Source organism: Acomys russatus, unplaced genomic scaffold (assembly GCF_903995435.1).
Source record: "Acomys russatus unplaced genomic scaffold, mAcoRus1.1, whole genome shotgun sequence".
NCBI lineage: Eukaryota > Metazoa > Chordata > Mammalia > Rodentia > Muridae > Acomys > Acomys russatus.
Genome location: NW_026131810.1, coordinates 884,531 through 896,789, shown reverse-complemented (window position 1 = coordinate 896,789; position 12,259 = coordinate 884,531). Strand labels below are relative to the sequence as shown.

The 12,259-nt window shown below is 47.6% G+C and overlaps 1 protein-coding gene across 1 annotated transcript; it reads left to right on the top strand.

Annotated features, from left to right (window-relative positions):
• Window positions 1–258: 258 nt before the first annotated feature.
• On the top strand, window positions 259–2,657 carry LOC127186508 (zinc finger protein 431-like; the record flags this gene model as incomplete). The annotated part of the gene is made up of 4 exons (XM_051142843.1): window positions 259–385; window positions 587–647; window positions 1,793–1,878; window positions 1,963–2,657. Coding segments are annotated over 4 exons (969 nt in total), but the record flags the coding sequence as incomplete, so codon positions are not given.
• Window positions 2,658–12,259: the final 9,602 nt, after the last annotated feature.

Below are 12,259 nucleotides of genomic sequence, written 5' to 3'. Positions count from 1 at the left end.
TGGTGTGTTTAGTAATGGTTCATGCACTATCTCTGATGTGTGCTCAGTATACAAGGATACATCCCACTCAAAGCACTCAGAAATGACAGAGGTGAGCCTCATTATTCAGTTTCCTTCTAAAATCATTTGGTGATTATATTAGAAATTTTGTGTCAGGAAGTAAGTGGAGGAAGCACCAGAATTATATGTCAATGAAGCATACATTTACAGTGATGTTACCATTATGCTTTCTGTTGTACCTTGTATGGGGTATTTTAGGATGCAGTGACCTATGATGATGTGCATGTGAACTTCACTCGGGAAGAGTGGGCTTTGCTGAATCCTTCCCAGAAGAGTCTCTACAAAGATGTGATGCTAGAGACTTACAGGAATCTCCAGGCTATAGGTAAGACTTCAAATTTTCTTCACTTTTTAAAATAAAGGAAAAACTTTCTCTATTATTGATGCTTTTCTATAATTTTAATTGAGAATGAGGAAGAATGAAGTGAATAAGTCAAGCATAGTTCTGAGATTCTCTGAAGGTAGTAATTTAAATTTCCATTAACTTCCAGTGATATATAAAATATTTTCTGGTACTCTATTTTAGGCTACAGTTCAGAAGACCACACTATTGAAGAACAGTGTCAAAGATCTAGACGACATGGAAGGTAATTTTCATGTGTAAGCTGATACAAATATGCCTCTGAAGAAATTTCAATGAATCCTGGAAGTTTTACAGAAAAATAGCAGTGTAAAAATAGCACTACTTTAAGCTGTTGATGATTCATAAATTCTCACAACACCATGCACCTTAATGTCAGGTTATGACTTGTGTTTGTAAGGCTTACCTCTAATCAAGAAGGCAATGCCTTTATATGTATCACCAGTTGAATTATAGCCTCATTAAAAGTATGCTGTGGAACTGCCAATCTGTTCAGTCTCATACCACTTAGATATTTCAAAAGGCATACACATTGAATAGGTGATTAGTTTATGTCTAAACCTTCTAATAAGCAAACAGTCCATAGTAAAGTTGGCGATACTCATAGACTTGAAGTAATGTTGCTAAGTTTAGTGTGAGGGGCAGTTTATGAGAGTCAAGAATGGTGTTGTGGAGAAACCTTAATCTATACCACATGTCTATGAGGAACAAAATGTCAAACTGTGTGAATGCAGTGTGGAGCCCTTTCATTTCTTATTTGTCTTTTAATAGGTGTATCATATGCCACAATGCTCACAAGCCATGTGAGCAAAGGGATACTGAAGGAAGCCATGTTCCTCTCTCTGTCCCAGAATAATTAAAAGATATGAGGGGTCTCCACTTTGTGTAGACTTTCTGAATGTGATACAAGTTCACAATTTATTGTTTTCCCAACTTCGTTAGGAACATTCACAAATTCACACTGCCGTAAATCCCTGTGAGTACCAGGAATGTTGAAATTCTACTATTTGTCCTGACTTACTTTTCCAATGTAGTATGACTCACACAGTATAGAAATTTTTGGACGCAGTCAGTGTGGTAAAGCTCTGAGTTCTTCCATTTCTTTTCAAATATGTAAAAAAAAAAAAGCTTGGAGAAAAGAAAGCTATAAATGTGAGCCACGTAATAAATGCTTTCACCATCACAGGTCTTCAAAGAAGCAAAACAACCCATGATGAAGGGAGCACCATGAATGTAAATAAAGGGATAAAACCTTAAGATCTGTTGCCCTTTGCCATTAGACAGAATTGTAAATTTGACTCATATAGAGAAAAAGATTCATCAGAGCAATGAATGTGATAAAGCTTTCACATGTGCCAATTATTTTTGCAGGCATGAAAGAAATCATACGGAAGAGAAACCCTCTGAATATACTCAATGTGCTAAAGCCGTCACATATCAGAATCATTCTCAAAGCCATGCCAGAATTGGCAGTAGTCTACAAATACTTAAAATAACACATAGTGGTAAAGCCTTTGCTCATCATACCAATCTCAGAATACATAAAAGATCACATACTGGAGAGAAGCCCTACAAATGCAGTCACTGTGGTAAAGCCTTTGCACTTCAGAGTATTCTTCAAATACATAAAAGAACACATCCTGGAGAGAAAATTCATGAGTGTAATCAATGTGGTAAAGACTTTGCATGTAACAGTGATCTTCAAAGGCATGAAAGAACACATACTGGAGAGAAACCCTATGAATGTAATCAATGTGGTAAAGCCTTTGCACAGCACGGTCATCTTCAAAGGCATGAAAGAACACATAGTGGAGAGAAACCTTATGAGTGTAATCAATGTGGTAAAGCCTTTGCACATCATACGAATCTCAGAATACATAAAAGATCACATACTGGAGAGAAGCCCTACAAATGCAGTCACTGTGGTAAAGCCTTTGCACATCAGAGTATTCTTCAAATACATAAAAGAACACATACTGGAGAGAAACCCTATGAATGTAACCAATGTGGTAAAGCCTTTGCACGTAGCAGTCATCTTCAAAGGCATGAAAGAACACATAGTGGAGAGAAGCCTTATGAGTGTAACCAATGTGGGAAAGCCTTTGCATGTAACAGTTATCTTCAAATGCATAAAAGAAAACATACTGGAGAAAAGCCTTGTGAGTGTAGTCAGTGTGGTAAAACCTTTCCAAGTAACCCTTATCCTCAAAAGCATGAAAGAACACATACCTATTGATGCACACCTGCGTGAATTCCAAAAGAAGGATGGATTTCCAGCCATTCCAGCCAGACTCTCCTTTCACTAGGGACTGTTGGTTCCTCTGCCAAACTCATCCTTTGTCTGGCGTGCTTCTCATTTAGCTGTGCTTGGGCAGAGCTTCGTTCCCTATTTTGTCAGGCCTTCGCCTTTTTGCCATGTCAAGATACGGACATAGACAGTGGCTTGGTGTTTGTACATTGAGATAGAAAGGCAAGAGATAGTTCTTCAGGCCTACATACACATTGAAAACAAAAAAATTGTTACAAAGATTCAGAGATTCTTAGACAATTATCCTGTCCAAGTGTGATGGAAGCAGGGCATGCACACATGCAGTCCATGCTCAGTGAAAGGCAATCTTTAAATATGTGTATCTAATTGTCCAAAACGAAAAAAAAGAAGAAAAAGAAAAGAAGAACAAGAACAAGAAAAAGAACAAGAACAAGAAGAAAAAGAAGAAGAAGAAGAAAAACAGTTGCTTTGAATTGCAAATGGGGCCAGGGAATTTTTTTGGAGATGTTGAAAACTTTCAAAGCTCAGTTGTGGTGATAGGAGCTTCATTAGTTTTCCATTGCTGTTATGGCACACTGTACCATTTCCAGAGGTTTAAAATAACACACATTCACTAGTTACATAGTTTCTCAAGCCAGAAGGACAGGTATGGCTACAGTGTGATCCACAAGGCTGTTATCAAGATGTTGGCCAGCTAGCTTTCCCACCTACAGCTCAGGGTCTTCTCCCAGTTCCTCTAGGCTACTGGCAGCAATCAGCTCCTTACAGCTTCAAGACAAAGACCTTGCTTCTTAGGAAGAAATTCATAATAAAAAATGTTGTCTTCTTAAAAAAACGCATATAAGGAAGTCAGTGGTAATGAAATACACAGGAAGAGTATGTGAAAGAGATGATTGTGTGTGTGTGTGTCTGTGCATTAGTGTGTGTGTGTCAGAGAGAGATAGAGAAAAATAGAGAGAGAGAGAGAAATGGAGAAAGAGAAAAGAGTGGGTTAAAGTCACATGAGAAAGAGAAAAAGAATGTGGGTTTGTGAGATAGAGATAGATAGATAGATAGATAGATAGATAGGTAGATAAATAGATAGATAGAGATGCAAAGAGAGGGAGAGATACTGAGAGGGAGCAAATAAGACTTACAAGAGGAGAGAGAGAAAGGAGAATGAGAAAAAGAATGTTTGTGTGTGTTTGTAAGTGTGTATCTCCTGCATGTATGTGTGGTGTGGGTGTGTGGGTGAGAGAGAGAGAGAGAGAGAGAGAGAGAGAGAGAGAGAGAGAGAGAGAGAGATAATGAAAAGGGATCCAGGGATACCCAAAAATGAAGAACCAATGAACCAATGGCTAATGAGCTGCTAGCCTGAGGGAAGAAATAGGGAGGGCGTGTGGCAGTAATCAAAGATGGGTCAGGGGCCTGTAAAGCAGAGCCATCCCATTCCACTGTAGAAATCCACCAGCCCCATGAGGCTCAACTGAGTGGGGACAGAAAGATCGTTCTCCACTGTGTGGAGAGCAGAGTCAGAGTGGAGACATGGTTTCCTTGGTTTCTTTTGTCTTCACAGCCGTTTTGGCTTTTATTTCTGTTTTCACCACCCTCAGGTGTCAGTGGGTGCAGTCCATGGCCTGCCCCTGGAGCTGGCGTTCCACAGTGGTGAGCAGGCTCTCAGGAGCCACTGGAAAAGCCAGGAAGTTGTAGAGGTCCACATGGGTCTGAGGTTCCCTGGAAGGAAGGCAGTGCTCTGGAACCTGTGGGATCTGTCAGGTTGCACTCTGGGCACAGAGAGGAAGGCTTGGGAGCTGTGGAGAGGGCGTGGCTCACAGATTTAGAACTGAAGAGGGCTTGTTGAGCTCAAGCAGCCGTGGTGTGGGATTGGGCAGTTTGGAGGGCAGGGCGTGTCCCAGCCCATATAAGGGAGTAAGAGCTTCGAGGGTGTAACCAGCCACTGGCAGGTATAGAGAGGCAGCAGATTGGACTAGGCCCAGCAGAGGAGCCCAGATTCAGTGTCCTCTGCCGCAGAGACATACCTAGCCACCGCTCCAAGTAGGGGAGAAGGCCAGTGCAACGCGCTGCACCCTGGGCTGCCCAGTCCTGTCCTCAGCTGTGGAGATGGAGGCAGGCTGGCCCCCAGAAGGCCCGACGAAGCTGCAGAAGCTGCGGGAGTGCCTGTGCAGGGAGACCGACCCGCGCAAGCTCTACAAAACAATGAAGAAACTCTCTTCTCTGCCCGTGCTCTCCGACCTCCTGGCAGAGATTGGCTTCAGGCAGACCATCAAGGGCTTGAGGAAACAGCAGCTCCTGGTGCCCTTTGCCAAGGACTTGGCGGCCAGGTGGTCTGAGAGGACCCTGCTCGGGCGCCAGCCTGAGGATGACGACCCGGGCCTGAAGGACTGGGCTTTGGTGATGAACCTGAATTCAGAGAGCCCAAGAACCTCTGCAGAAGAGAAGGCACAGGCGTCTGCTGCTGCTCCTGCTCCTGCTCCCGCTCCCGGGAAACCCCCAGAGAGTGAGAGAGAGGTGTTGGAGGCCAGCAGAGGCAGCCCAGGCCCCAGCTGGAAGAAAAGTAGACACACCAGCAGGGAGGGAATGCCAACTGACAGTGGGAGCTCGGAGCCAAGAGCAGGGAGGATCCGAAGGTGCAGAAAGATGCCACTCCACCGGTCTCAGGAGGACACCCTCACTGGGACTTTTGAGTCATGCCTCAACATCGAGAGCACCCCGTGGCCACCGTCGCCTCTGCAGCCCTTGCCGTGCAGCAAGAGAAAGAGGAAAAGCGCCTGGAAAGATGAGGCCCAGAGCTCTGGTGCCAAGGCGCTTCTAGGCCGGTCTGTAAGCTGCAATGCTCCGGGCCGAAGAGCTCTGAGTGCAACTCCGGAGTCCCACCCCAGTCGCCAGGCCTGCACCCCACTGCATGGCCTGGAGCCCCCTTCCTGGAAGCCTGACCAAGAGGCCGAACTGTGGGCTAGCTGGGTGAGTTTCCAAGGGGCAGTCTACACGGGTCCCAGGCCTGCAAGTGGTCTCCCGCAGACCTCCCACCAAGGGCTCCTCCTTGCTGAGGATTGTTGTGGTTCCTGGCCTGCTCACTGGCAAGCAGCCCCAGTTAAGGCCCAGGAAGGTGAATCTGGGCAGCCACAGGAGGCGTCCTCGATCCCGGAGACCCAGCCCTGCAAGCAAACCCACAGCCAGACTGAGACCCGGACACACCTGCAGCTCAAGGAGTCTGAGCAGCTGCAAGCTCAGAGAGGTGGCATCCAAAGCACACAAGCCAAGGCCAGGCAAGCACGCCTACCAACCAAGATGGCCGCCTTGCACACCCAGGTCAAGAGCCCAGGCCCGCCGGAATGGACAGGAGCCCTGGTGGGGGCGCCCTTCTCTGAAAACCACATGCCCCCAGAGGCCTCTGGCCACAGCCTCACCCAGGGGGCTCCCTGGCTGCCCTCTGGGATAGGCGGCAGCAACAAGAGACAGGCTAAAAAGAGACCCGCACCTCTCATGGCCAAGGCCCTCCGAGATTATAAGAAGAGCTTCTTGGGCAGGCGAATCTAGGTTGCTCTCCACCCTGGCACTGCTTGGGATTCCACTGGACTGGACAGACCCACTCTCCCCCCAGGGAGTACCCAGGTTTTCCAGCGCGTGCACCTGGGAGGCCAGCTCCAGCTATCCCATAGCTGCCCTCCCAGGAGGCACTTTGACACACTCCTCTGCCTGCCCTCTACAGCTCCATGCACTTTCCATGCGCCCGAGAGGACGCCTAAACTGCTCCCTCGCTGACAGAACTGTGGGTTCCCACAGGTGCTACCCCCTCTTGCATTTTGCCACCAGCCTCCCCCTGCCTAAGGACTCTGGAGGGCTGAAGACCTTGGCACCCAGAACGAAAACCAGAACCATCACCCTTTGCCTGCATCTCCTAGTCGGACTCACTAGCACACAAACCCATCTAATGAACCTCTTGATGCACACCTGCGTGAATTCCAAAGGAAGGATGGATTTCCAGCCATCCCAGCCGGACTCTCCCTTCACTGGGAACTGTTGGTCCCTCAGCCAAACTCATCCTTTGCCTGGCGTGCTTCTCATTTAGCTGTGCTTGGGCAGAGCTTCGTTCTATACTTTTTCAGGCCTTCGCCTTTTTCCCATGTCAAGATACAAAACCGCCATGAGGAAACAAAGAATCCACGCCACCTGTGTTTGTTTGAGCACTGGTGGATATTGTTTTCTTTTCTCTCCTTTGCCCACAACACTCTTGATATGTAAATAAAGGAGCATATATCCAACAGTAAATAGATGTGTGTATGTGTGTTTGTTTGTTTGTTCTTTTTCAAAAAAATAAAAAACTACAGGGTTCTTAATCCACATGGTAAGCAGTGTTCTCTCTGCACGCACAGCTGCACACCAGAAGAGGGTACCAGCTCTCATGGCAGATGGTTGTAAGCCACCATAGGGTGGCTGGGAATTGAACTCGGGACCTTTGGAAGAGCAGCCAGTGCTCTTCAAATATGAGCCATCTCTCTAGCCCAATACGCACATATGTCTTCCATAAATGTGTGTATGTGTGCGTACGGTTCTACTGACAGCTAGAGTAGTAGATAGATACGGACATAGACAGTGGCTTGGTGTTTGTACATTGAGATAGAAAGGCAAGAGGTAGTTCTTCATGCCTACATACACATTGAAAACAAAAAAATTGTTACAAAGATTCAGAGATTCTTAGACAATTATCCTGTCCAAGTGTGATGGAAGCAGGGCATGCACACATGCAGTCCATGCTCAGTGAAAGGCAATCTTTAAATATGTGTATCTAATTGTCCAAAACGAAAAAAAAGAAGAAAAAGAAAAGAAGAAGAAGAACAAGAACAAGAAGAAAAAGAAGAAGAAGAAAAAAAACAGTTGCTTTGAATTGCAAATGGGGCCAGGGAATTTTTTTGGAGATGTTGAAAACTTTTCAAAGCTCAGTTGTGGTGATAGGAGCTTCATTAGTTTTCCATTGCTGTTATGGCACACTGTACCATTTCCAGAGGTTTAAAATAACACACATTCACTAGTTACATAGTTTCTCAAGCCAGAAGGACAGGTATGGCTACAGTGTGATCCACAAGGCTGTTATCAAGATGTTGGCCAGCTAGCTTTCCCACCTACAGCTCAGGGTCTTCTCCCAGTTCCTCTAGGCTACTGGCAGCAATCAGCTCCTTACAGCTTCAAGACAAAGACCTTGCTTCTTAGGAAGAAATTCATAATAAAAAATGTTGTCTTCTTAAAAAAACGCATATAAGGAAGTCAGTGGTAATGAAATACACAGGAAGAGTATGTGAAAGAGATGATTGTGTGTGTGTGTGTGTCTGTGCATTAGTGTGTGTGTGTCAGAGAGAGATAGAGAAAAATAGAGAGAGAGAGAGAAATGGAGAGAAAGGGAGAAAGAGAAAAAGAGTGGGTTAAAGTCACATGAGAAAGAGAAAAAGAATGTGGGTTTGTGAGATAGAGATAGATAGATAGATAGATAGATAGATAGATAGATAGATAGATATGCAAAGAGAGGGAGAGATACTGAGAGGGAGCAAATAAGACTTAGAAGAGGAGAGAGAGAAAGGAAAATGAGAAAAAGAATATTTGGGTGTGTTTGTAAGTGTGTATCTCCTGCATGTATGTGTCTGTGTCTGTGTGTGTGTGTGTGTGTGAGAGAGAGAGAGAGAGAGAGAGAGAGAGAGAGAGAGAGAGAGAGAGAGAGAGAGAGAGAGTAATGAAAAGGGATCCAGGGATACCCAAAAATGAAGAACCAATGAACCAATGGCTAATGAGCTGCTAGTCTGAGGGAAGAAATAGGGAGGGCGTGGCAGTAATCAAGATGGGTCAGGGGCCTGTAAAGCAGAGCCATCCCATTCCACTGTAGAAATCCACCAGCCCCATGAGGCTCAACTGAGTGGGGACAGAAAGATCGTTCTCCACTGTGTGGAGAGCAGAGTCAGAGTGGAGACATGGTTTCCTTGGTTTTTTTTGTCTTCACGGCCGTTTGGCTTTTATTTCTGTTTTCACACCCTCAGGTGTCAGTGGGTGCAGTCCATGGCCTGCCCCTGGAGCTGGCGTTCCACAGTGGTGAGCAGGCTCTCAGGAGCCACTGGAAAAGCCAGGAAGTTGTAGAGGTCCACATGGGTCTGAGGTTCCCTGGAAGGAAGGCAGTGCTCTGGAACCTGTGGGATCTGTCAGGTTGCACTCTGGGCACAGAGAGGAAGGCTTGGGAGCTGTGGAGAGGGCGTGGCTCACAGATTTAGAACTGAAGAGGGCTTGTTGAGCTCAAGCAGCCGTGGTGTGGGATTGGGCAGTTTGGAGGGCAGGGCGTGTCCCAGCCCATATAAGGGAGTAAGAGCTTCGAGGGTGTAACCAGCCACTGGCAGGTATAGAGAGGCAGCAGATTGGACTAGGCCCAGCAGAGGAGCCCAGATTCAGTGTCCTCTGCCGCAGAGACATACCTAGCCACCGCTCCAAGTAGGGGAGAAGGCCAGTGCAACGCGCTGCACCCTGGCTGCCCAGTCCTGTCCTCAGCTGTGGAGATGGAGGCAGGCTGGCCCCCAGAAGGCCCGACGAAGCTGCAGAAGCTGCAGGAGTGCCTGTGCAGGGAGACCGACCCGCGCAAGCTCTACAAAACAATGAAGAAACTCTCTTCTCTGCCTGTGCTCTCCGACCTCCTGGCAGAGATTGGCTTCAGGCAGACCATCAAGGGCTTGAGGAAACAGCAGCTCCTGGTGCCCTTTGCCAAGGACTTGGCGGCCAGGTGGTCTGAGAGGACCCTGCTCGGGCGCCAGCCTGAGGATGACGACCCGGGCCTGAAGGACTGGGCTTTGGTGATGAACCTGAATTCAGAGAGCCCAAGAACCTCTGCAGAAGAGAAGGCACAGGCGTCTGCTGCTGCTCCTGCTCCTGCTCCCGCTCCCGGGAAACCCCCAGAGAGTGAGAGAGAGGTGTTGGAGGCCAGCAGAGGCAGCCCAGGCCCCAGCTGGAAGAAAAGTAGACACACCAGCAGGGAGGGAATGCCAACTGACAGTGGGAGCTCGGAGCCAAGAGCAGGGAGGATCCGAAGGTGCAGAAAGATGCCACTCCACCGGTCTCAGGAGGACACCCTCACTGGGAATTTTGAGTCATGCCTCAACATCGAGAGCACCCCGTGGCCACCGTCGCCTCTGCAGCCCTTGCCGTGCAGCAAGAGAAAGAGGAAAAGCGCCTGGAAAGATGAGGCCCAGAGCTCTGGTGCCAAGGCGCTTCTAGGCCGGTCTGTAAGCTGCAATGCTCCGGGCCGAAGAGCTCTGAGTGCAACTCCGGAGTCCCACCCCAGTTGCCAGGCCTGCACCCCACTGCATGGCCTGGAGCCCCCTTCCTGGAAGCCTGACCAAGAGGCCGAACTGTGGGCTAGCTGGGTGAGTTTCCAAGGGGCAGTCTACTCGGGTCCCAGGCCTGCAAGTGGTCTCCCGCAGACCTCCCACCAAGGGCTCCTCCTTGCTGAGGATTGTTGTGGTTCCTGGCCTGCTCACTGGCAAGCAGCCCCAGTTAAGGCCCAGGAAGGTGAATCTGGGCAGCCACAGGAGGAGTCCTGGATCCCGGAGACCCAGCCCTGCAAGCAAACCCACAGCCAGACTGAGACCCGGACACACCTGCAGCTCAAGGAGTCCGAGCAGCTGCAAGCTCTGAGAGGCGGCATCCAAAGCACACAAGCCAAGGCCAGGCAAGCACGCCTACCAACCAAGATGGCAGCCTTGCACACCCAGGTCAAGAGCCCAGGCCCGCCGGAATGGACAGGAGCCCTGGTGGGGGCGCCCTTCTCTGAAAACCACATGCCCCTAGAGGCCTCTGGCCACAGCCTCACCCAGGGGGCTCCCTGGCTGCCCTCTGGGGTAGGCGGCAGCAACAAGAGACAGGCTAAAAGAGACCCGCACCTCTCATGGCCAAGGCCCTCCGAGATTATAAGAAGAGCTTCTTGGGCAGGCGAATCTAGGTTGCTCTCCACGCTGGCACTGCTTGGGATTCCACTGGACTGGACAGACCCACTCTCCCCTCAGGGAGTACCCAGGTTTTCCAGCGCATGCACCTGGGAGGCCAGCTCCAGCTATCCCATAGCTGCCCTCCCAGGAGGCACTTTGACACACTCCTCTGCCTGCCCTCTACAGCTCCATGCACTTTCCATGCGCCCGAGAGGACGCCTAAACTGCTCCCTCGCTGACAGAACTGTGGGTTCCCACAGGTGCTACCCCCTCTTTCATTTTGCCACCAGCCTCCCCCTACCGTAGAACTCTGGAGGGCTGAAGACCTTGGCGCCCAGAATGAAAACCAGAACCATTACCCTTTGCCTGCATCTCCTAGTCGGACTCACTAGCACACAAACCCATCTAATGAACCTCTTGATGCACACCTGCGTGAATTCCAAAGGAAGGATGGATTTCCAGCCATCCCAGCCGGACTCTCCCTTCACTGGGGACTGTTGGTCCCTCAGCCAAACTCATCCTTTGCCTGGTATGCTTCCTGTTGGCTTCTTATGTGCGTTGAGTGAGCTTCCTTCCATACTTTTTAATGTCTTCCTGTTTCTTCCATGTCAAGACAGCAAATTGCCTAGAGGAAGAAAAAAGTCATGTCCACTTGTGTTTATTTGAACATTCATGGATCTTGTTTTCTTTTCTCTGTTTTGCACACAAACGTCTTCGTTCTAAATAAACGGACACCATTCAATGGTAAAATAATAGATTTTTTTCGAAAAAAAATTCTTCATTCCTGACATATATTTTCCTTTCTTGTACACCTGCAAACCAGAAGAGGGCATCAGATCACATTGATGATTGTGTTATTGCCACCGTAGAATGGCTGATAATTGAAGGCAAAACAGTACTGTATATAAAATACAAAGAAACTTATTCTCAAATAATAATTTATGTTAGAGAGTTTAGTAATATAGTAAGTTATATTGTTTTATGAAAAACAACTATTACCCAAAACATAGTGAGAAGACTGAATTTTTTGTTACATCTTACATTTTTACATTTTTCTCACTGTTGGATACTTATATATACATCTTTCTTTATTTAACCTGTTTTGGTATAGTTTGAACTACATGAAAAAATTAGTAAAAACAGTATTTTGGGGAATTGTCTTCAGTAATGTGCATGTCCATCTTTGTTGTCACAAAGAACGGCCACCAGGGTTAGCTTCTTCAAGGCTATTTACAATGCAGTCTCAAACACTACAATGTGAATCAGTCCAGAAAAGATGGTGGCGCACAGACACCTAGAGTTTGAAACAGAATGTGATGTGTGCATGAATCGTGTGGAAATGTACAAGCAGTGAAAAGCAGACACAGAGGAGAGGAAATCCAGACACACTTACCCTTGGATTGGTAAAAGAATGCAATATACCTTGACATCAAGCACTAGACAAAAGCAGCAGAAAAGGGGAGGAGTATGTGTTGGAAGGACTTTTCATCAAATAGAGAGGGAAAATGTTTCTAAATCCCATAGGTACCAAATGTAGGACTCTGCAAAATCATGGTTTCAGATATGGGCAGTAAACAGTACTGGCAAGGGATCCACTGCGGCTCCTAGTGTGTTCAC